We start from the raw sequence: 25509 nt of genomic DNA, 5'->3' as shown, positions 1-25509 counted from the left end.
TATTTGTCTAATATTCTTTGAATGTCGTGAAAAAAAATTGGAGATTTGGGGGGAAAACATAAGCATAATTCTAAAAATATCAATAATAATAACTTTATGTGTATAACACTTTATAAAAAACAGTTACGAGTCACAAATGTCACAAAGTGATTTACAATAGAGCAAATTCCAAATTAGACAAATAATGATAAAGATCCCAAACATTCAATAAAGACACAAACCAATTCTAAATATTCAGATTAAGACTTTATAGTACCAAGATATAGACCAAAATATCTGAGATACATAAATATACCAACAGTAACAGAGACAATGTGCATGACCTTCTTTTTTTTATTTAAGCAATAATCAAATTTGTGATTTGATCAGATTTGATTTACAGCAGAAGCACGCAAACCCCACAGCTGTCCTGCACAGAAATCTGCGTAATTACCCCTTTCCAACTGACCCCTGACCTATTTAAAACCAGTGAGAAGAACTGCAAATACGCAATTACAGAAACCTCAATGTGTGTTTCTGTAGGACCTCAGCGTTCACAGAAGGACGATGACCGAGAAAAATAGCGTTTCTTCTGTGCGTTTTTTTCTTTCATTTCTGCCAACCACTCAGTGAATCTGCAGCTCCTCTTTCCTTACGCATTGCTTTCTCCTCTGTCTGTCTCTCTCCACTGCATCTCTCAATCCCTCTTCTTCCTGGATCGATAGATTACTTCCTGTGTTCAGCATGGTGACAGCACAGTTTAGAGACCGTGGGGTTCATGTTACCAGTCATCTGTGAGTGTGTGTTGGTGTGTTGGCACGTATTGTGAAGGGCTTAGAGGGGTCACGGAGGTCTTTGGGGTCAACAGTGTCGGCAGCGCTGAAGCCTGAGCGACTGCTGGCTACTTTCATGAAAAACAAACAGCTTTAGAGGATTTACATTAAGGAGTCTCTTAGCTTTAAAAGTGTGCAGTTAGTTATTTTTGATCAACAGGCAAATTGTCATATTGTAGCCAAACATTTGTACCTGTGAAAATGTCAAGAATATCAGCTGTTTCTGCTGCTGGTACATATTTAGTCAGCAGCTAGAGCCAAATGAAGGCAGTAAATGTACCAAATGGATACAGAGACTCGACAGAAGCTGAACACTTTCCTATTCAATCTGTTCAATCTTTTACCTGATATCTCAGTTGTCCATCAAACACCTGTGAAGTGTATCTGAAACTCATATTTCTGATAATCCTGCACTCTGACCTCATTGACTGCCACTAGTCGTCTGAAATCATGAAATCCACTATTATCTGCTAACAACTGTTCCCACTGTTCCTCTCTGGGCGTAAAACAACCGAGCTGTTTTAACAGACTGACTGACAGGCCCTGATGTTCTTAAATCCTATAATAGCCTCTCTACATCTATCGCCCTGGGCAACATGCAGCAGTAAATGGCTTCAGTTTGTCTGAGGTGTACCCAGAGAGCCCAGGAGAGATCAATACAGTCACTCACCGTCATCGCTTTAACTCAACTCCTGTGTAGGCTCCTGCCATAAAACTCCTGCTCCACTCAAGATCCCAAACCCTCAGGCTCCCACAACAATGCTGGTGTCACAGCAACGATGTAAGGAGCTAAATAATGGACTGTCTACATGGACATATTGTTAGCCGCGTAACATTATGTCTGACCCACAATCACTTCTGTTTGGTATCTGTATCCCCTGTAGTTCTACTGTTGCCATTTCCCTTGGACTTACTGCAATAACTGATCCTCTGCAGAATGCTTCAGGGTTGCATTCTGGCTGAATCACAGTTGATTTCATTTAAAGCATCTTTGGTTGGTACACTATGTCCTGCCTGTATAGATGGGAAATTAAGTGTCAGCTGTAACTGTACTCTATAAGTTAGAAAATCAATAGAGAAGAAACTTAAGAGGGTTGTCAAAAAATTGTAACCGCCTGCTTTTTATACTATGGATCACACATTTGTATTATACTGTCAGTTTTTCTTCTTTCCCGACAAGTTTGCATATCCACTGTATGACGACAGGACACTTCTGCTCAGTTCCACCAGCATCTGATTTCCAGCACTCAACATAAACCCCTAATGATGCAGGCTGTGTGGACTGGAGGTCATTAATTTAACAGTGTCATTATTCATGAGCTGTGCTCTGATTGGATGGCAACATTGCCCGTCCTCCCTTTGACAGAAACAGCTGTTAACCAGCCATGGCCATTTGTGGCAGAACACAAACCTGATCAGGAATTAGATTGGATGACAATGATGGATTGCACCCCGCGGTAAACCTGAATGACTGATTTAAATCATGCTATTTCCAACACAGAGTCAAGTTGTGTCATGTTTTTATTTTTTTTTTGGAAGCTATTACTACAATAGTGCTCTCATAGCTAATGGCTGAAGCTTGGGAAGAACAGCATTTTGGTGTGTTAAGATCAAACATAAAGTGAATTAAGGCCAATGCAAAGACACACATCAGCACAAATTCAAATTTAGTGCTGAAAATGTTTCAGTTTCAGGAAGAAAAATTGTACCTTTCCCAGGGCTTTATGTTGACTTTGGCTCATGAATGTTAAGACACAAGCAGGTAACATGTAGGGAATAGGGCAAACTAAAGCAAGTAAAGTAAAAGTAAAGGTCTTTGTACATTTGGTGGTTGGTTCAGTGTAGAAGCTGAGAACAGCTGCATCTTGTTAGCTGCTATATCTTACGTCTAACATCTGTATGATGGACTGAGAGGAGTGAAAACACAAGCAGCAAAGACAGCTAAGCTGCCAAATTTGTACAAATACTGAATTCACACACAAATGAATACCCATACCTGGTCAAACAATTTAACCCAAATGAAAGCAAAGACTAATGATGAAGGTATTACATTAAATATTTGGAAGGATCCTGAAAGTTCACAGACTGACATTCTGCTTCTTCAACTTCGCCCTGCAGTACTTTCCAGTGTTTTCTTGTCCTGTCAGCTGCTGTAAATTCTCACCTCAGCATATTAGATTAGATTAGATTAGATCATCTGGCTAAACTGCTTATTTGAACATCCAACTCTTCATGTTTCTTTCTTTTGTTAGAGTCTGTCGTGGCATCGTTAGTGTGTTTCTTGTTGTGTTGAGTACAGTGCTATTATAGCAGCTCTAGTAATAGCCAAAACTAAAACCAATCTGTTACCACAAACTCTCACACTGACGTCTCAGAAGTCTAAACAATCACAATTCAGAGCCTGAACCTGATGTTAAAAAGACAAATAGACTGACAGACAGTGACTTTCTGACTGGTTTTGGTGCTCATCTCCCTTCCACCCACCTCTCAGCCGTGACCTGAACTTTGAAAGCAAAGCATTGTAATTTATTGACTGTTAACCCGGGTTTCTCCCCAGCAGACTGCGAAGAGCTCCAGTCTCCACCAGCTTAAACACCAGTTCCATGTCTATTAACAGTGCTGGGTCTTGACCTGACCCCACTTATAGCCTCACCTCTGCTGTCCATCTCTCTCTACCTCCCTCCACCTCTCATGTCGGCATCTTTTCATCCCCCTCTTACCCAGTCGCTCCCAGTGGACCCTCTGCCACCTCTCCGTCTCTCCCTGTCTCACTAATAAAGGCATGCTGCAGGCTCCTGTTGGCCCTCGGCTTAACGGTATTTATAACGATCTGACCCTGGGACCTCTCTCTGTTAATGATCGTCAGCCCCTCCCAACACAAACACACATATACGCTGATGGACAATAACCTGCACTCTTGTGTACATGATGTTATTTTCCCCTTTGTTACACTGAGAGAACCCCACAGCGGTAAACAGTGAAGGTAATTAAACAATGTGAACAGCCCTAAACCAACAGCTTCATTCCCCGAATACAAGAATTTCTCCAGTGAGAGAAATTTGGAAACCATGTCGTTGTTGAATAGCTCATTATTTAGCACCGTCTGCTGTGAAAAAATGGCTGCTTTACATTTCATAATGTTGGTGCAGTTTGAGAGAAATGAAAAATGTATTTATACACCTTCCTTCATTGAAGAGATACATTTACTTTATTAGTGGCCATCATCTACTATTGGCCTTGAATATCAAACAGCTGAACTTACTGCTGTGTCCTTGGATTTTTGAATGATACAATAGATAAAATCCAGTTCAAGTTATGTTTTTAAATTTCAAATCCAATCATGTGTCGTTCAAGGTTTCTTTCTGTAAATATTTAATTGATGGTAACAATAAGCTCCATGCAAAGCCATATCACAGCTAAAGTTATGTTTTAAACACCTTAACAAAAAGCAGCCTCACTCAGTTCCTATTGGAATGTAATAGTACTCTTTGAATTTTCATTATATTAAAAAATGTGTTTTCTTTCCCTGAGGGGTTCAATTCGGCTTCATCAGTTGACAAAATTCTACTTTTGTTCTCATTAAACTTGAACTTTGAATAGTTTCATTTTTTATTCATCGTGAGCTCATTTTTTTACAGCAGTGGAAAGTCCTGCACCTCTATGGAAACTGCATAACCATGATCTCTTTTGTGCAACATAACTAAATTATAATGCCATCAGTGAAAAAAAAAGAAAAAATCAAGTTGAATTTGTTTGATTCTTCATTTTAAAAAAAAAGATAATACTAGGAATGTGTAACCATGTAACGTTAATTTTTTATAACATACCTGCTGGTAGCACCAATGTCAGTAATAGCTTCTCATTTGTTCAGGATTTTTGTTTTTCTATAGAATGAGGTTACTGCTAATGAGTTATTTCTGGCAAATTAGTCAGTCACACCAGAAGTCACACACGACTGCTTCTAAGATAACTGAAAAGTTAAGAATGTTATTCTTTTTATTATTAATAGTGTCAGTTGGGCAAATGAAAAACATATGTATTCATATCATGCCTTTCAAACCCACTGGCAGGTTTCGGAGTGCAGAGGTTTAAATATTTAGGCAATTATCCAAAGAGAACAATTCAATAAGCTACCATAGCTACAATGAATAATAATGTTTTGTTTCAACTGGAGCAAGTTTGTGTTTGAATAAAGCTTGACATGATTTTCATGAAGCTGCTGTGATTTGTACTTATATCAGAAAGCTGCATAAAGCTTTTGATCCCAAAGCAAACACTTTATTAAATTCACCCAAAATATGGCATTCATTTTTCTCTCCACCTGCATTGCTCTTTAGGGCCCTGTGCTGAAAGTGACACTTTCACATTTACTCTGAGTCTGGTTCCGGATACAGAAAGATGCTCCCAGACATCACAGCCAACGCATAAAAACACACACAGATTTACAGCGCATATAAACGTCTGTCCACACAGAAAAACAAACTATTCTACAATCAGTCTCATTCTTTTTCTCTCTCAAGGCCTTTTCCTTTCTGACATGAGTCATCAACACACACATACCAGCTGGTTTACACTCAGACACACACACACAAACCAACTCTCTCAGCTTCGCCCTCTCAATCCTGCCCTGTCAACAGCACTTGAGTCCGATACGAGTCCAGGGAGAGAGTAAATGAACCATGTCAACCAGTATTATAATGCAGCAGAAGGGGGTCACATGAGAGGAAAACATCTTCTGTGTTTTGTGCACATGGGAAATTATTCAACCCATATTATGATGTTTTCTGAAGAAGAAGTTTGGAGAAGAACTGTGCCTCTTGTTCCCTATTTATGTTTATGTGTGCATCCATGTGTAACTAAATAATTCTTCCCTGTCTAAGAACCCGTGCTCCGACTTGTCTCTGGTGTTGTTTTTCTTCACTTGACACAAAGTTGAAGAGCTGATGAAAGGACCAAGAAGCATCTCATTATGCTCCTTAATGCACATTGATATGCACGTACATGTTTTGTAGTCACAGAGATTTAAAAAGAAGATGATATTGCAGAGCTAGAAGCATGAAAACAACAGTCACTACCTGACTGTTATTGCTGTACTTGTAAAACAATGCACTGAAAAGCAGTAATTTGCTAACCTCTTCATGTACTCTGGTAATTAAGATCATTTACAGGCCTTGTCGGTTATCATTAAGTTATTTTGTGCGTTACCATTGGAATATGCTTTCTTCTGTGATTTTGCCATCCTGTCATCCGCTGAAAGTTTAGACAATAAAATGTAATTTCAAATGACAGCATGATGACAGATACACAACAACACAGAGCTGTATGTGGTTGCTAATGAAAAAAGAAAGAAAGGGAGTAAAAAGGTGGATAGATTGTTTCCCTGTATCCATTTTAGGCACATTGGAACTGTTTAAAATAACTCTGGCAAACTTTGTGACCGTGTACGGATGAGGTTCTTTACTTTTGAGTGGCTCCCTAATGTATATTTTGGATAAGCTCTGAAAACTGTTGGGACTCTCCCAAATGTATCACTAAACCAAAACAATGAGCAGAAAATGACTGGAAGCTGCACTGAACTGCAGTGAGTTCTGATTCTCAGTGGGATCGGTGGCGAGTCTTTGACATCGCAGGGAGTTGTTGCTTCAGTCAGAAAAGTTTAGGACTGAGAACTGACTCAAGGCAAACTTAAACAATATTCACGTGCCAATATGTAAATTGAAATCATGAATTGCTGTAATTGTCTCTCCCATCCATAATGGCCATAAATGCAATTTCAACATAAGTGATGTGGGATGTCATGACTGGCCAAAAACAAACAAACAAACAAAAAACATCAAGAACATTCTGCGTTAGACAGATATTACAGTTTTAAAATCCTAAAGTTACAGTAGTTTTGGAATAAACCTTCCATTTTCCTACAGATAGTGTTTCTACAGTATGTTGAGCTGCAATACAGGGACAGGAATACAAAGAGAAGACTTTAAAAAACCTACATTAGAAGATACCCGATTGATTGTTGTAACTGATACTGCTAAAACTTCATATTATCTGCAGATAAACTTTAAAGTGTACATTACCTAACATTAGAATCAATTCTATTGCAAAGTAGGTTTTCCTATACATCCTACATTACATAGCCATGGTGATTTGCTGCATTACAGTAAACACTGACAAGGAAAGAACTTTTAAAGAAGAATAAAACCATTTAAAAAGAAAGCAAGTCTTGTAAGTCAATAGACAGCAAGTGTTCCAAGACAAATAAGTAGCAAATGGAGCAAATCCAGTGTATTTTAAGTAATACACAAGTAATAGAAATATTTATGATGTGCACTAATGTGCAAATTATTCACCTGAGTTATCGATGACTGTTGATTTTGTGAACCACCACATGAATTGAAATTGTATTAGTAAGGTATCCCTTCATTGCCAGTTTCAACAAGAGGAACGATTTTAGCAGTCAGTAATGATTTCAGCATACAGTATACAAAAGAAGTGAATACACCCCAGTGCAATATCATTTACTTTCTGGAGAGTTGTTCTACCGTTCTTTAGAGACTAGTTTTTCAGCTGCCCTTAGCTGGAGGTGTTGTATTGCTCTGCCTTTTTCTTTAAAATACCCCAAAGTGTTCAACTGGATTCAAGTCCAGAGACAGACTTGGTCAGGTCATAGTTTTCCAGTTTTTCTTCTTCACAAAGTCTTGTGTAATGTTTGGCAGTGTGTTTTGGATCATGCTGGAATATTCCTCTTCTGCCATTTTTTGAAACTTGGACTCAACTTGTTAGTCAGTAGTCTGGTACATAGTACTGTATATCCACAGGCATTTATGGTATCATCTATAATATCACCTCCCCAACGCTTTTTGCACTCATGCAGACACTGTCTTCATACTCCTCTTTGCTTCATTGTTGGGAGTATGCATTAACCGTGGTGCCAACTATACTGAACCCCATCGGAGCTAAACACAATTATCTCTGTATCTGATATGATATATCTGTTCTGAATATCTGAAAAATGTGCTGGCAATATTCATAACTCATCTTATGATGTCTTTTAGCAAAGTTCACTTTTGTGGCAACGGTCAAGCAAGGGTGTTTTTTTGTCTTTATTGCTGCCCAAAGATGTTGACATTATGCACTCTTTTTCACACCGTCTGTGCTGTCACACAAACTCAGATTCCCACCGATTACCCCACTGCCAAGTCTGAGCTAAGCACTTGCCCATCTGTTTTTCAGAGGTAGACCATGAAAGCAGTGCACCTTGAGGGATAGTTTTGGGAGGAAAGGTGCAGCTGCTCTGATTAGTGGCATTGTCAGTCATTCTTTATCTCCTGATTACGGCTGTAACTCTGTTTCAACTGATTTATAGTTGATCACAGACCTCCCTGTATCCATCTTTGTGAAGCCTCACTATCATATTTTTAAATTCTTCTGGCAATTCTTTTCCACACAGAGCCGCAATGCCTGCACTGCATACAGATAGACACAGTCTGTAGGTCTGAAGCTGACTCAGTTTGTGTGTTCTCTGGTATTTTTATAATCGTGTTCATGCAGTTAGACTCACTGGAAATCACAACTGTACTCAATTTAGATTCAGTGATCACAGGCGCATTCACGTTTATTGCATTGAGTTGTACTCTGGTGCCTTTTTTTTTCGAAACAGTCTTTCTACAGGATTCCTTTTTGATTTTTCAGAAGAGGAAATACTTTTCCTGACAACTTAGAAATAAGACAGTTATTCAAAGGTGATGCAATTTTGAATCATCTGACTTCAAAGTGATATTCCACAGGGCCGCTCTCACTTCTGTTCTATACTACACACGTGGCCATGTGGATATTGTTACTTGAACAAAATTCAAACCAATCCTTTAAGGTTTTAAGTAAGCAGTGACTGGTGAGGTTAAAGTTCAGATTAAAGGTGATGGAAACAAACCCAGACAGTGTGCGTCAAAGTGTGTATGTATACACTTGTATTTGCTATTCAGTGATACAGTCTGTGTTAGAAAAAAGCGAATTGTTTGTTCTGGCACTGAATCGACAGAGAAGATTAGCAGCAATGTCATGAGGGTTTACCGTATCTGACAAACTTCATGGACTGTTTTCACTGTACTAATTAAAAACTAATAACACCTCTATTGTGTTGCCAAAACAAACCTTTTTTCTGTAAAAGGGTTGGGCTCATGTCTGACTCATATCACCCCACCTCCCTTCTGTTTGCAGTGGCTTCATGTTGTTGCTACAGCTCTGCTCAAATATATACGGTGTATGAAACATGAATTTTAATATCAAGTGACAGAAAGTTTTTATTTAGAAAAACTTATTCTCCAGAGACTTTTGAAAAAAAAAGGTATTATTTTGTAAGATATTAGTATCGCTGAAACTGGATTTTGTACTTCTTAGTTTTCTCTCCACCGGGTTCCTAGATTGCTGGTGGTTTGTCTATTCGAGGTACACATTAATTCCCTCGGTCACCCTGCAGCTTTGGAGAAGTACACTTTGATTGCTGTCTTTCCTTGACTTCATCATTAAATGCTGCAGAGCCTGACCTAAAGAATAACATCAGTCAGCATTCAAACATGAATACAGCTGCTGCTGATGAAGTACCTAGTGGCATTCTCCTGACTTGGCCCGCTAATGGGACACTTACAGGCTTAGCCGCTCGTTTTCAATAAGCAGAGATTTCTGAATTTGTTTCATTCAAGCAAGATGACCCAAGTTAACTCATCAAGAGCTGCTACTTCTGCTCCTCATCCACATTTTCGCCATGCAATAACATTGCTAAGGATCACTCTGGCAGATTACCTTGATGCTCTTTTAACCTCTTCTTCAAAGTGTTGCAGTATTTTAGTTGCATATTTCATGTTGCACATATTTTGTTTGCTTTGTAGTGTTGTGTTAGTTATATATAAGGCTTTACATTTCTTTTAGCCTTTTTAAGCACAGCTGGATACTATCAGGAAATACTGGCCCTGTAAAACGTTGCATGTGACAAAAACATGTCTTAAGTCAGTGCTGTTGTACATGAGTGTGTGTTGGCAGCAGGGCTCATGTGGTGCACCTCCATTTGTCTCCTAAAAAGGTTAGATGGGATATAACAGGTCAGTCTTGATGTGGTTTACTCCTGTCAGTATTGTGGTAAGAGGTGCAGTCACTTGAGAGCTCTGTTAAAAGGAGAAGCCTGTCTGAAATATAGTAAGTGGGCGCTCACACTGGAAACAGCACCTGCATGAAAAAAAAATAAAATGCTGTTGTTGGGGGCGTTTGTTTCAGGTACCATTGGAGACCGTTCTTCAGAGACTACTTCAGTCAGTTGCTTTGTGCTGGAGGTGCTGTGTTGCTCGACCTTTTCTTTTAAAATACCCCAAAGTCTTCTATTGGGTTCAAGTCAGGTGATATACTTGGCCAAGTCATAGTTTTCCATTTTTTCTTCTTTACAAACTCTTGTGTAATTTTTGGCACTGTGTTCTGGGTTGTGCTGGAATATTCCTCTTTTGCCACGCTCCTTGAGACTTGAAGTCATCTTTTCAGACAGTAGTGTGATACAGCCAGAAGCATTTGTGATGGCATCCATAAAGGCCATCTCACCAACACCTTTTGCACTCATGCAGCTCCATATCATCACACTCTCACCTCTGTGCTTCATTACTAGGACTACGCATTCGCTGTGGCAGTCATGGACAAGATCATGCCAACTATACTGGATCCCATCTGAACTGGACAAATTTGTCTTGGTCTCATCTGACTTATCTAAAGTTTGACTGGGGTGCGACAGGTCAGTCTTGTGGTTTTCTCCTGTCAGTCTTGTGGTAGAATACAATCATTTCAGAGCTTGGTTAAAGGGAGAAGCCTGTCTGAAATATAGTAAGTGGGCACTCAGACTGGAAACAGCACCAACCTGAAAAAAAAATGCTGTTGTTGGGGGCGTTTGTTTCAGGTACCATTTGAGACCATTCTTCAGAGACTACTTTATTCAGCTGCTTTTAGCTGGAGGTCCTGTGTTGCTGTACATTTTCTTGTGAAATATCCCAAAGTCTTCTATTGGCTTCAAGTCTGGCAACATATTTGTCCAAGTCATTATTTCCCATTTTTCTTCTTTACAAACTCTTGTAGGTCTGTAGCTCTTGGCAGCGCATTTTGGATCATGCTGAAATATTTCTCTTCTGCCACACTTCTTAAGACTTGAAGTCATCTTGTCAGAAAGTAGTCTGGTACCATCTGTAAATGCCGTCTCGCCAACATCTTTTGCACTCATGCAGCCTAATATCATCACAGTTCATATCATCATGATATATGATATCATAATGATGATATATCATATGATGATGACGATATCATAATATCATCATCAGTTTTATTGGGGTGTGGCAGGTGATGTGGTGTACTCATGTCAGTCTCGTGGTAGGAGGAACAGTTACTTGGGAGCTCTATTTAAAGGAAAAACCTGTCTGAAATGTAGTAAGTGGGCGCTCGGACTGGAAACAGCACGTGGGTGAAAAAATGTAAGAGGCTGTTGTTGGGGGGGTTTGTTTCAGCTACCATTGAGACATGAAATATGATCCAGGGAATCCATTTCTAGTAAGACTTCCACAAGTTTATTACTTCTCTGAAATAGAAAATCACTGTAGAACCATTTAGAGTACTGTTAGGAAGATTTTATTGCTCTAGAAAGTCATCATTACAATAATTCTATTTCTTGTTGAGATAATCACCAGGTACACCAGAGAAAAATGGTATTCATGTTCCTAGGTAATCTACTAAGAATATGCAACTGAGAGTCTTTCGATGGCAAAGACAGCTCCTTATTGGAGGATGTCAGAATGGTGAATCTTGTTCAACATTTTTGCTGAAGCCTTCAGTGTTGGCATTAGGAGAGTGGTTTTTGAATTTGGCCTGAATACAGACAGAGATAGAGATACAATGAGTTTGTGATCAAAGACAGAGGGTTGAAAAAGTTAGGGAATGCTTGAAGCATAATAGTTTGTCTGATGTGTCATCCAGTCGTGAGGGAAAATGTCTTTATAGCTATTCTGAACAGCCACAGTCAACGTGTCAGAGTAGTAAGACTAAGGTCACTGAAAGAGGTGAGACTTGATAATGGTTCCAATGGGGATAATAGCGCTTTCAGGCAATCTTTTCTTGATCTTGAAGGTATTTTTGTTGTTGCACTTGTTTGTATCCAAAGAAAACGACTAAACGGTTGTGTGAAAGATTCAAAAAGAGAGCATGAGAGAGGATCCTGCTTATTTTTTCACCTACACATACCCATAAAGCCGCCGGGTGAAATGTGTGTAAATGCTGGATTGCCAGTAAACCCGCTCATTAAATCTTGACACTGGAAAGGTGTGTGGGATCTCATCTCCTCTCCATCTGCCAGTAACAGCTTAATACTTTAATTACTTCTCTTGTGTCCTTATACTGTTGAAATGGTTGAACTGTTTATCTGTGTCACACTGCTCATCACCATCTCTCTGCTCTCTTAGGACCCTCTTCGGTGATCAGCAACGATGATGATTCGGCCTCTCCTCTTCACCACGTCTCCAACGGAAGCAACACTCCTTCCTCCTCAGAGATGGGACCTGATGCAGTAATCATTGGCATGACCAAGATACCAGTGATAGAAAACCCACAGTACTTCAGGAGCACCAACAGCCTGCTCAAGACAGACACATGTAAGTAAAGAAATCTCACAAATTCACACTTATCAGTCAGTTGTGAGCTGTGCTCCTATATTTGCAAGTTAACAGTAGATGTGAGCTACCCAGAGGTTACCATGGCAACTTATTTCCTTGCTGTCATGGCAGTGACCTTGGAGCTGCTGGTGATAAGCTGTCAATTCTGAGGGAAAAAGTGGGAAATAGCAAGTCCATTTATATGCAAGTCTGCGTGCGTGTGCGTATGTGTGTGTGTGTGTGTGCATGTACACCAAAGCATATGTTGGCACATATCCACTTATAAATTCGAGACTTCCATATGTGACACGTGCACGTATATTGCGATCGCCTCAGGAAAAATTTCCAGCATTTGTGAACCACCACAGGCTGAATTGAAAGTATTGGCTGTTTTTTCTTTTGTCTTAACTTTAATGCAGCTAAAAACACAAAACAGTGACATAGAAGGACAAAGAGAATGTGGTCGAATCAAAAAACAAAGCACTAGAGCAACAGACAAATAGACAGACAGAGAGCACATGAGGATATTGACTGGGTCCATCAATATGACATTATGATTATTGGCAAGTGATAAAAGCTTCTCCAGGCTTCGGCCTTGTGTTGCAGTAAATTATGGAACCACATGTGTGTGTGTGCATGTGTGTGTGTGCTCTTTTTGTTCAAAGCAAGGCTTAGGGGCTATAATAATGGGGGGCTGGGGGTTGACCTCTCCAGTCCTGTGATATAACTAAAAGACTGACTCCGATTTACAGCCTAAAGACAAGAATGAAAGCGCTGAGGATCAATGAAAGTCAATAACGCACCGCTGTGTACGTGCATGCACTGGCGTGTGTCTTTTTAATATATTACAGTCATTACAACTATTACCCTGCATGCTTCTTTGACTCGCAGACAGGCAGCATAAATAGTGAGAGTATCTGACATTATTTGGCTCTCTGCCTTTTCAGACTGGTACAATAGCCTTTGATGGAGACAGTTTGGCAAAGTGGCACTAGGTTGCGTGCCAGGAACTGAACTCTTTTTAAATAGTGGCCTTAACTAGCTTGTGTCCTGTAATATTGAATGCAGGAATCAGTAGCGAGTGCAAGTTTCTTTTTAAATGATCACACAGGCCTGGCAACACTAAAGCACCGATTACTCTGCAGAGATGTTGGGTCTACATGCAATTTTGGGAAATGTTTCTTATGTTGCTAAGCGGCAGTTGTACAACGTTCTTCTGAAATGAACTCATAATTGACAAGAACACATCAGATGAGTCAGTTTTGTTGGACATCATGGCAAATGCATTACTGAGCAGTTACAGTAAAATCCGCAGATTTACGTCTTTCTAATCCCTCACATACACTCTGGCTGTTTGTGTGTACATGGCCGAGCTGTTAGACATACCAATGCTATGAATAATAGCAACAATCCCACTGAGAAATAAACAAAAGTATCTGATTAGTTTTTAATTCTTTGCGTTTTTCACTCATTGAAGTAGTTTTAAATGAGAGAAAGTTTAATTAAAAGGAAGCAGTTCTGGGAAAATACAAAATCATAAAATCAGTAAGTTGTTATATAGTAATTTCAGTTGACCCATAAAGAAAAGAAGTATGAATTATTTCTTTGAGGTCAACATAATTAATTTATTACATTAAAAAAAAACATATACTTCTATGCCTTCAGTGAGGAGATTGATGCTAAATATGAGGCTGCAGCCAGTTAGACTGGAAGTAGGAGGAAACACAACCTGACTACCAGCATATTAAAAACTGAATAATACATGTTAATATTAAAACCAAATTGATCGGTTCTAGTTGTAATGGAATTTATGTGTGTGACTATTTCTTGAACAGCAACAGTAGGACGTGAGAGTGATATCAATTCTTCTATCTAACTGGCACAAAAGCGAATATTTTGTGAAGCTGTTCCATGGACTTCTAATTTAGCATACTGCATTTTAAAAATTGTGAAATTATCCTTAAAAAAATACATAGAATGTGTAAGTTTCACTGTAGTGCTGGAGCTCAGAGAGAAAATAGAGTGGACGGCACCTCAGTGTCAGCTCTGAGGTGAAATGGAGATTTTCTTTCCTCATCTGTTTTATGTTCCACCTTACACCTCCTTGGCTTTGTGTTTGGCATCTCTCAGTTATTCCACTGGTCCTATCCCAACACATCTTTTGGGGTTTGTATTTGGTTGTATCTAGGGAATGGGGATTAACATTGTTCTGGAAAATGTTATTCACAAGTCAACACGTGTGTACAAGTATTTGAAAACACCCATACTGACATACACAAACACAGACCTAAGCTTACACGCTTATGGAAATTTAGGTCACAATTAGCTACGCCTCCCGATAGAAGGGGAAATAGTTGGGAGTGGCGGCCGACTAGACGGAGGCAGAGTGAAAAACAAGAGGGAAAATCAGAGTCACGACATTGATTGCATGAGGAATTTGACGGAGGAAAGGTTCAACGTTTCTGGCTGTCCTCTTCTCAAAGCATCTGTCAAACATGATTGTATCTTTGACCCATCGCATTGCTGAGTTCAAACTACCAAGTGCACAATTTCCAAGCTGTTCAAGCTGTTTTATGTCTGCACCCAGAGTCATGGAAAGATTTTTGGGCAGATGAGAGACGGAGCAGTGGAAAAAAAGGCAGATGGCAAACGGGGAATAATTATGTCCCGAGACATTAATTTCTTTGGTTGTTTATAAGATGCTGATTAAGGAGAATAGGTGTGAGAGAGGAATCTATAGGGAGATGAGGAGAGATTGCGGGAAAAAAAGAGCTGAGGAAGAAGAAGTTGATGGAAAATATTATTCCTCCCGGTGTTAATGTTGTAAGCAATTGACAGAAAAAAAAGACTAATGGAGCAACAAAGTAGGGGAAGAACCTGTGTCTAGATTTTAATGTTCAGAGGATGTTGATTAAAAACTGATAGGTTTAGCAGCTGAGGGGGAGAAATAAATGATGGAACCGCGGGACGCTAAATAGGGAAAGTGAGAGTAAGATAATGAGAATGGATGGAGGGATGCTAAATGAGAGAAAATGAGTGAATGTGATAAGCACGGAAAACGGGTACTAATTAGGAAAAACATCAGAGAATAAGTGTGTAAAGTTTGGTAAATGGGGAATTATATTTCAGTAGATCTTAATTAAGGATACTGATTGAGGAGAAAGGGGTGATGTGTAGCACTGCACATAGAGATACAGTTTAATAATGACAGCAAGGTGGAAGAGGCAGCGTAAAGTTGGAATAGGCAGACAGCTGGAAAGCAGAATTCATGACTGATGTGCAGTCATAAAATAACATAATTTTCAAAATTCTTGATTGCTGTGTGCAGCAATTATGGCGGATTCTTGAATATATGGTTGCAAAATAGTTGCAACGAGGCATTAGACATCTAACAAAAAGGCACGCTAAAAAAAACAGCAGGAAATGCTGTGACAAGCACCAAATCTTCCTGCCAAAGGAACAAAAAGCAATAGAGGAAGCATTGGTCTGCACACATCAATTTATTTGCTATTTGAGGGTGTTAATTAAGGAGAAGTGGTGCGAGGCGTTTTCATGGGCGAATGCTTATTATACAACCGCAGTAGGAAATGGTGCAGTGAGGTAATTAGCTGGTTAAATGGTGGGTAGCTGTCTTGTGGGGATGTGGGTTTATTGTGTGCTGCTGTTGCGTAGGGAATTGTGGTGATCTGTGACCTGCTACTGCTGTTAGTGGGATGAAGACTTAATGCTACGAGGATTAGATAATAAATAATGTAATTAATAAACACTCTTGACTTTTGGCCACGTGCATGCCTCTACATTCTGTGTTCAGCTCGCCTCCTTTAGACATTATGTTTACACGCTACTGATATGCGTCAGCAAAAAGAAACTTAATGACACTTGAATTATCATTTTATAATGAGCAAACATTTTAATGACAGCATCTTCTAAAATGAAAATGTTCATATGCTAAACAAATATGCAAATTGCCTGTTTATTTGATTTGTTTTTCCCACACTATCTCCTGGTGGAATACATTATAAACCTGTTGCCCTCTACTACTTGGTGTTCAGGCTCTCAAGAGAAAACTTGTCATTGGTGCTTTTTGCTGCTTAACCACAAAACACGAAGCAAAAGCAAAATATAATCTGCTAATAGTACTTTTTTTTACCATCCACAATGACCACCTTTGTACTCTTCTCTTTCATTGAGCAAAATGTTGCTTAAAAAAACTATTGCCACAAAACATATTTCATTTTTAGCCCAAAATATATTTAGCTAAATAAAATTAGCCAGAATTTCAGGTACACAGGGTTGATGCATTGTATACTGTATCATGCATATTACATGTTGAGTGCTTTGGCTGGGTTCAAACTACACAAAAATGGCCCAACCAGGTACACATAGCATGTTATTTTATTCATTGTGCTGTAACATAGTTGACAACAACCTGGAACGCTGTGAAATATCCCAACAAAGTAACTAGCATGTCGGTCAAAAATAGGCTAAAAAAGATGGACAACCCATCCGATGTTCTTCATGCCACCCACTGACGGGTCTATAGCCATTCTTTCTTTGTTAGGCTTTTGTGAACACAATACAGTCAGTGTCGGTCACGGCAGTGTTTGTTCCTCTGCCAAGGCAGAAGCTGAGCCAGAGCGATTTTTTCTGTCTTGTTTGTCCTTTTGTCTGCCAACAGGATAATACTAAAACTACCAAACTGAGTTTCAGGAAACTTGGTGTAGCAGGTTGAGTCTCGGCAAAGGAAGAATCCCGTTATTCTGTTATTTAAAAGTGAGATATTGCATTGGCTTTCTAGTTGACAGTCGGGTTTCCTGTAGTTGTTCCCAATGACATTGCACAGTTTGTGAAGGGCACTGAGCTTTGATTGGCCGGTGACAATGTGTAGCTCATAATGTGTGTTGGACAAAGACTCTGTCTCTATAATCACCTAATCCGACACAGTCAGCATCTTATCAGAGAAAAATATTGTGCAGTTTTCACCCAGCTTTAGATGCTTTTGAATATCTGATGTAGACCAGCTGTGTTTCGCTCTCCCTCTCTTTATCTGTGTCCGTCTCTCTCTGTCTGCCTGTACAATATTGGGTTATGGTGGACCTCAGCAGCTCACAGTGTAGATCGATGCAGCTTCTTCTGAGAGTCTAGCTGGGCTTTAATGTGATATTCTGAGTGGACAGCTTTTCTTCAAATGCGCCTCTTAATCACATCACACATAAATCTCAGCTCTTGGTGTCCTCTTTGTGTGTGTGCACGTGTGTGTGTGTGTGCACATGTGTGTGTGTGTGTGTGTGCGTGCGTGCGTGCGTGCGTGCGTGCGTGCGTGCGTGCGTGCGTGCGTGTGTCTGTTTGTACTCCACCAAAGTGCATGTATTACGGGATAATGTGCATTTCCATGCATGCAGACAGTTGCACATGTGGCCCACTGTGAAAAGACAGGGTTGAACTAGGTTATAGTAAGGGCACCATGCTGTTAATGATTCTGTAGAATAAAACCTTGTATCATAACCACAGTGAGATGCCAAATTTTCTAGAGATCAGCTGGCACAGAGTCATGAGTCTCTTAGCAACAGAGAGCAGGGTTGTCAACTCTGATCCAACTGTGGGTGAGCAGAAGGCAGGAGAAGATTATGGACATGAAAAAAAAGCAGAGAGACACATATTTAAAATTTGCATTATAGTCAAAACTGAATCAAGTTAGTGTATGACAAAAACAGTGAATTTGCTTATTTACATTAGCAAAGCATGTTGAAATGATGCCATAAAACATTTATGCAGCTGAAAAAAAACTATCCTCACCACATCCAGCATTAAATAATGATGCCAATTTTTGCTTTAAAGTAAAGCTGAGTGAGATAATATGCCCTGAAGAGGAGGACTGTACCTGTGCATGGATTGTGACAAAGAAACTGTAACATCTTTTTCACTGGCTTTTTTTTTTTTTTTTTTTTTTTTTTTAAATAGAAAAATAGCGAGGAATTGCTTGGTAGCTTTTAACGCCTTGCAGCTTTTGTTTAAAAAGGAGCAAAATCCCCCGTAACACCCAGGCTGCGATTAGCAGGATTAATTTGTTGTATAACTAAAGGTACTAATAACATACTGACAGGTTTCGAGAAAATAGTAGAAACAACTGGGTGTTTTACAGCAAAGAAAAAAGTATTTTGGCAAGACTGGATACCTATGGATTACATCAGACTGGTTAACAACACTGAAGTTTTAGGAAAACTAGTGTCAATAAGCTATTCTTACTGTGTAGTTAAAGGCTAATAAGAGGAGAAGAGCCACACGTTATATTACAGCCCTCATTCCTTATCATTACTGTGTAATGAACAATGCACATTTTAGCTTTACTCATTAACAGAAATTACTGCGACATGTAGGAGAAAATATGATATAAAAGAGGGGAAGTTAATTACAACCACACTCCAGGGATTTATTATCGCGTCTCCTTGTGTGATATGGAATAAGAACAAGGAGAGAAATAGGACTGTACTTTTGTCCTGCACTGCAGCAGCTTATAATGAATATTCTGCAGCAGAAAGCAAATGCATCTTCTCTAAAGGTTTCCATTGTCACCTGAGGACAATCTATAATATAACAAAGTCAAGTAATGTTTTAATGTATAGATATGAGCTGGATCAAGCAGACGTAATTGCATTTCAAGTACCTAGTAATTATTGTTTCATGCTTTAAATTACATTGTAAGAACAAGGTACGTTGGATTTTCTCCCCTTTTCTTCTTTTATTACACAGTAAGTGTACCATCTAGAGCTGTTCACTCTTTTATTTTTGCACTTGATTCATATAACATGACAACAATCGAACATGTTATTCATATGTTAAGTCACTGAGTGTTATGTTTTGGCTTGATTTGACAAAATCACAAACCGAATGATTACTAACTAATAATATCCAAACAGTACTTGACACAATGCCACAACATCAGGAATCTTTTAGATATATAATCTACAGTGTTTCTGTACTTCAGTGTGTTTGTGCCCTTGTGTCATCTACAGTGTTTCTAAACCATAATGGCCAAAATTAAAATGCTTTCCTCTGTCTGTCCTCGTTCCACAGTCGTCCAGCATATTAAGAGACACAACATTGTGCTGAAGAGAGAGCTGGGAGAAGGCGCCTTTGGCAAAGTTTTCTTGGCTGAGTGTTACAACCTCTCACCTGACCAGGAGAAGATACTGGTGGCTGTCAAGGTAATCTGGAAGGTTTTATTTTGTATTTTAGTATTTTAGATGCAGAGAAATCAATACACCTCTCTTCACAACCAGTTTTCATAGTAAAGCGATGGTTAAAATCAGTAAAATAAATGGCAATTTTTGCTACTGATCTTTTCTTTAATGTTTTCTATAGAATTGTTCTAAATGTGTCCATTTTCAGGCTACTTTTAGTTGCCTTGTTCATATATGCCATTGCTGTGTGGCTGACTGTAGAGAAACATCTATGTCCATTCATATTTATACATTTGGTAAACCAAGGTCCAAACTTAGAAGGATAAGGTGTTTTTTGTAAAAGAAATTCAAAATAACATCCTGTCTCCATTAAAATGAACAGTTTTCAATTCATAAGGAGTCAGGTTTCAAAATGAGACATTTCTGAAAATTCTTGGTTTTGCAGGATGATTGATGGCATCAAAATAAAGCCCTCATTGTTATTATCGAAGGTGAAGTTATTGCATTCTACGCGATATTTTTAAATGAGATCTGATGCCTGAAATACATTCAAAATATTGAACAGTTCACGGCAGATAATCTTATGTTCCCGAAATGGATACGTGGCATGTTGAAATGCCATCCTTCATATGGCGTCTGTACAGTATTTAGAATTCACGTTTGTCTCCGTTTCCTCTGCTATTGTTGGAACATCATTCCTTTCGAGGGTTTTGCTGTAAGAAAAAGGTGGAATTACACTCAAAAACCACTGGCTTCCGGGGTTAAATTGAACAGTTTCCCAAGGCGCGTCCTCCCATCACAACTATCTGTCCATCAATCTCTCCACCCAGGCTGCTTTCTCTGCTAGTCTGCAGTGAAACAGGATATGAATGGCGAAGAACTTCTCATTAACAATACATGACTTGTGAAAGACCCCCTTCTCTCTCCATCCCCCTTTACTTCCTGTCTTTCCCACCTCCAGCTCTCACCTGCAGTACTTTCTCTCTCTCCTCTGTCTCCATCCTGACACTTTCCTCCTCTCAAATCCTCCACCTTCTTTTCTCTTCCTGTTTGCCTCCAGCTTAGCTCTAAAGCGCCTGCTGATGTCTGCTGCCAGCTTAGCTTCAGCTCAGTCTGAGTGCTCTGCAAAATATGCACCTGAAAACCCAGGAAAGCAGAGTCCTTGGTTGTAGAACAAGATGCTGTATGCTGCTGACTGCATGTCACATCTGGCAAAACATTATATAATCAGCACTTGACTCAAACTAAGAACAAGTTGTATTTCTCAAAGTCCCATAGGTGTGCTTGTCGATATAGGCAAATCAGCCAGTCAAGAGTCTCTTTATTGATTTAATTCTCAATTCATCAGATTTTTTTTATTAGATAATGTACAGCCAGCTTCCAGCACATTAGGCTCATCCTGCTGCCTACTTGTTGCTGCATCAACGGATGATGGAAACAGATTTTTCAAATAAATTTTAACTTTGAAAAGGCCTGTTCACTGTTCAAATTAAAAAACAAACTAACAGGACTTACATCTTTGGTAGAAAGAAGTTCACTCTGGATAATCCAGAGTAACTGAGACACTATTTCTGAAATGAGATGATTTTATTTCCATTCATCTCCACCTTGTTGTGACAGAAGCAGAAATGTAAGCCACAGATTTCTCAAATTTTAAATGAAACAAAAGCTCACATTATCGTCTTTGAGTGAAATCAGCATTTTCTCCAGGTGTGGCTTTTCTTCTTTGTTACACAGATAAAGCACTGCTTGGTCTACTCAGAATGTGTGTTTGTCCAAAGCGTTGTCATGGAAACAAAGGGTCCTAACGTCACTTCAGGACGTCATATCCAGGCTGATATCTCCTCCTGTAGTTCTGTAGCACATTTATATGTAGATCTGAGGTTTGCTTTCAAAAACCAAAACTCTCAGGATGGTTAGATACCACTAAATGAGAAACTATGCATCTTTGTATATGTTTGTGTGGGCACCTGACCTTCTCTGACTCCAACAGTGTAATTAAAGGGCGCAAATGTATTAACAAAGCAAAATAAATGTCATACTACAGTATATAGGAAACTCTCTGAAACAGATACTCCTTTAATTTTATGATCCTGTTGAAAACTAATTTAATTTTCTTTGCACAAACTTGCAACAAATTCTCCTTATTATTAATAATGTACATGAAGCAGTTCCAAGATTTGTCAGTGCAGCTGTATCTCCACTGTTCAGGATAAAGGGACCTGTCAAGCTGAAATAAATATGTGATTTGTAATTTCTTGTAAACATACTATATTGTACTTACATTGCACTCTGTCATGCATGCAACATTACAGGAACATGTTCTCTGTTGTATACCAGCATTACAATAACCTACACTCACTAATAGAGCTTAATGGTCCTGGTTTTAGAGTCGGCCATCAATCAGCCAACCATCCATAATACAGGAGCAAGTTTTACCGTTACTGTATATTAAATGCTGAGGTGCCATCGATCACAGCCACACTGTAACAAGTGCACACACACATAAAAATATGCATATGTACACGCACACCGGCACGCTCATACAAACACGTTTACTATCTGGCATCCCATCAATCATGAGCACCAAGCACTTTCAATAATGTTGCCTTCACACATGTAAATGAGTCGCTACAGTCCCGAGCCAGAGGTTGTTGATTGCTTTTTATTTGTCCAAGGACCAGAGTGCGCTCAGACTGGATGACTAACAGTGTAATATTATGGCTTTTGGCCTGGGAATTCGTGCGGCTTTGAGTTCAGCCAGTCAGGGCGTGATAGTTTCTATGTAGAAGTTTTTGGCTTATAGGGAAGTCTCTGTTGCAACTTTCCCAAATTCAACTTTCATATGTTTTGCTCAATACGATGATTAATATTTGTTGTGTAAGTCATTTGATGCATAGAACAGCTTGCTGACTGAGCTCAGTGGAGCAGTGAATAAGATTTTTGTTTTCTTTAAGCAAATTTAGTTTTCCAGATTTCCCTTACCACAAACACACAGTGATTCTGTGTAGGTCACAGAGGTTTATGATAGTATGAAACTGTATACATCTTGTTGCATGAGAGTAATTTTAAATAATATTCAGATATAAACTAAAATAAAAACAAAATTAAATCATCAGTTAATGCTCTATGTAGTGGCCAATTCTAATTCAAGGTTTATTAGTTCGACCTTTGCAAAGTTTTGTAAGTTGTAAATGCTAGATCAGTAGTTACTAAATCTTTTTCTTATCCTTTACAAGTCATCAGGCATTATAAGAACAAAGCCTGGGTTGCCAGATTGTGTCTGGTGTTTATCCTCCTCCAGTATCACACTTTCTGCCTCTTATCACCTTTTGCTGGCTTCTTAGACACTGAGAAACCCCAAGGAGTTTATTGGCACTCTGTTCTCCTGTCACATTTTTAGCCACCGTGGGCTCATTTTTCTTTCCAGTATCAAGTCTTGCACCAATATGGAAACAGCACAACCAAGTCTAGAAGTAACGATAACTCTCAAATGTCTTTTCTGCACTAGTGCACAGTATCAATGCCATGAATAAGAAGAGGCAAACAAAACTTGAATTTCTAATTATTTTATAACAACATTCGGCTTTACAAACCATAGCTTTCTGACTATTTACATTTTTTGATTTGCTTTTAAATTTGTCTCCCGTCTGGTCTGTGAAAGCACAGCCTGCAGTTCAGCCCAGCTCAGTCAATAAGTCCTTGAATTTTTTTCACTTCACTGTTGGTAAAAGTTAAGTGCAAACAGCTGAGTCTCTATCGGCTTCTCGGCTGCACCAAGGAACATAGAATTTCTTGTTTTGTACAGGATCTGATTAGAAAAAGAAGAACTTTTAAAATAAATGGATTTTGATGAAATATCAGCATTTAAAGCTTACATTTGGTCAATTTTCTGTTACATGTGATTAGTTCAAAGAGTGGAAGTTAAAAATCCAGTAATTCTTCCTGTTCCAGTTTCTGGCTCTGATAAATGGTGTAATATTCTGAGATTTTTTTTTTTTTTTTTTTTTTTTAAAGATAATGGGCCTCCAACATTTTTAAGTGCATCGTTTTGAAATACAGGACAAACCAATAAACACATGGAAGGATTTTTGACAACATAGCAACCCAAACAAACTTTCTTTTTGATGACTTTTTACTACTTACCTACTGACAATCATTTGCAACTGCTATTTAAATCCAGCAATCGCAAAAAATAAATGTAATCGGATGAATTACAGAGACAATTTCACCCACAGAATGTGAAAATTCATCAGGGGAAAGTCAGCTCATTCAGCTAACTTGCATTTCCCATACATGTTTCATATCACATTTCAAACTGAGATCGGAACATAGGCTTTCATATGCATCTATACCATAATAATTCACCACATCATCCTCATGCGGTGTCACATTACAGCCTGTAATGTACATGACCAAGCCTCTGTTTCATGGAACATGATTGGTTGAATCTGGCTGGGTGTCGTTGCTTTCTGTCTCATTTTCTGGCATCTCAGCGTTCTGGATTAAAGGTCGCAGGTCATTTCCTTCTTCCTGGGCTTTCATTAGTGACTTCTCTTTGTCCTTTAGGTCTGGATTTGTAATAAGAGCTTTTATCTGCATTCTTACTATAGCACACAGACAGGCAAACAAACACAGACACACACACAGTGGAAAGCTCACATATATCCATGTCATATACTGTAGGAGAATGATCAATTATTCATGTAGGACAAGAGGAATTTTCTATATTTTTCTTCTTTAGATGTGAAATTAATACAGAGCCCATATCACTTTCATTTCCTGCAACTCTCTCTCCTTCTATCTGCCTTCCACACACACAGTCTTTGTTCTGTCTCTGTCATAGATGCTTGTATTACACAACTTCCCTGACAGATTTCCTGATTCATGGAAGGGAGACAAAGATTAGTTTCAAAGGGAAGCAGGGAATATAATGAATGTAAACAGTGCTGTACTTTGTAATGGCTTACATTAATATAAAATGTCTTCTTTCTTTTTTTTCCCTGCTATGCCATTGTATCAGTCGTTGCTCGGTGCCAGTAATTTCACACTCAGTGTGCCGAGGTTGCTGTAACTCACTTTTACAAGGCTTTTTTTTCCCTAGTGGACATCAGCCAAATAAATTGGAGCAGACTGGATCCACTGTGAAAATGACTAATTGCAAATACTGTGCGTGGCATAATGTGTGAGTTTTTCATTTGTCACTTTATTAAAATGTCACTCTTGTGTGTGTGTGTGTGTGTGTGTGTGTGTATGTGTGTGTGTGTGTGTGTGTGTGTGTGTGTGTGCGTGCGTGCGTGCGTGCGTGCGTGCGTGTGTGTAGACACTTAAAGAGGCCAGTGAAAATGCCAGGAAGGATTTCCACCGTGAGGCCGAGCTGCTGACCAACCTTCAGCATGAACACATTGTCACTTTCTATGGAGTCTGTGTGGAGAGCGACCCTCTCATCATGGTGTTTGAGTACATGAAACATGGAGATCTCAACAAGTTCCTCAGGCATGGCTCTCCTCTTTATTATATGACATGTCACAAAAATGGCAACAGTTGTGATGAAAAATTAGCATTTCTATAAAATGTTTGCATGAAAACTATGTGGTCAATAAGCTTAGCAAATGGTACAGTTAAAGATTAGTTAGTTGTCAAGAATCCAGCTTAGCCTCATAAAGTCTCTGTCACAGATGTAGTATTTTATATGCAGTCATGGAAAAAATGATAAGACCACTCTTCTGTTCTTCAATTTGTTCTTCATTTTAATGCCTGGTACAATGAAAGGTTGATTTGTTTGGACAAATATAATGATAACAACAAAAATAGCTCAAAACAGTTTGATTTAAGAGCTGATATCTAGCC

General features: G+C 39.0%; 1 protein-coding gene across 3 annotated transcripts in view; it reads left to right on the top strand.

Moving 5' to 3' along the window:
- The window catches only part of ntrk2a (neurotrophic tyrosine kinase, receptor, type 2a), a 95739-nt gene that overhangs the window by 46750 nt on the left and 23480 nt on the right, over positions 1–25509 (top strand). For all 3 annotated transcript variants that reach the window (XM_035947359.2, XM_055011170.1, XM_055011169.1), the window contains 3 exons: positions 12290–12478; positions 19553–19683; positions 24983–25155. In XM_035947359.2, the coding sequence (XP_035803252.1) occupies positions 12290–12478; positions 19553–19683; positions 24983–25155 (493 nt within the window). The remainder of the gene's footprint in view (positions 1–12289; positions 12479–19552; positions 19684–24982; positions 25156–25509) is intronic.

This window comes from Amphiprion ocellaris, chromosome 6 (assembly GCF_022539595.1).
Source record: "Amphiprion ocellaris isolate individual 3 ecotype Okinawa chromosome 6, ASM2253959v1, whole genome shotgun sequence".
NCBI classification, from domain to species: Eukaryota; Metazoa; Chordata; class Actinopteri; family Pomacentridae; genus Amphiprion; species Amphiprion ocellaris.
The sequence above is the reverse complement of the archived record's forward strand: the minus strand, read 5'-3'. Positions and strand labels throughout refer to the sequence as shown.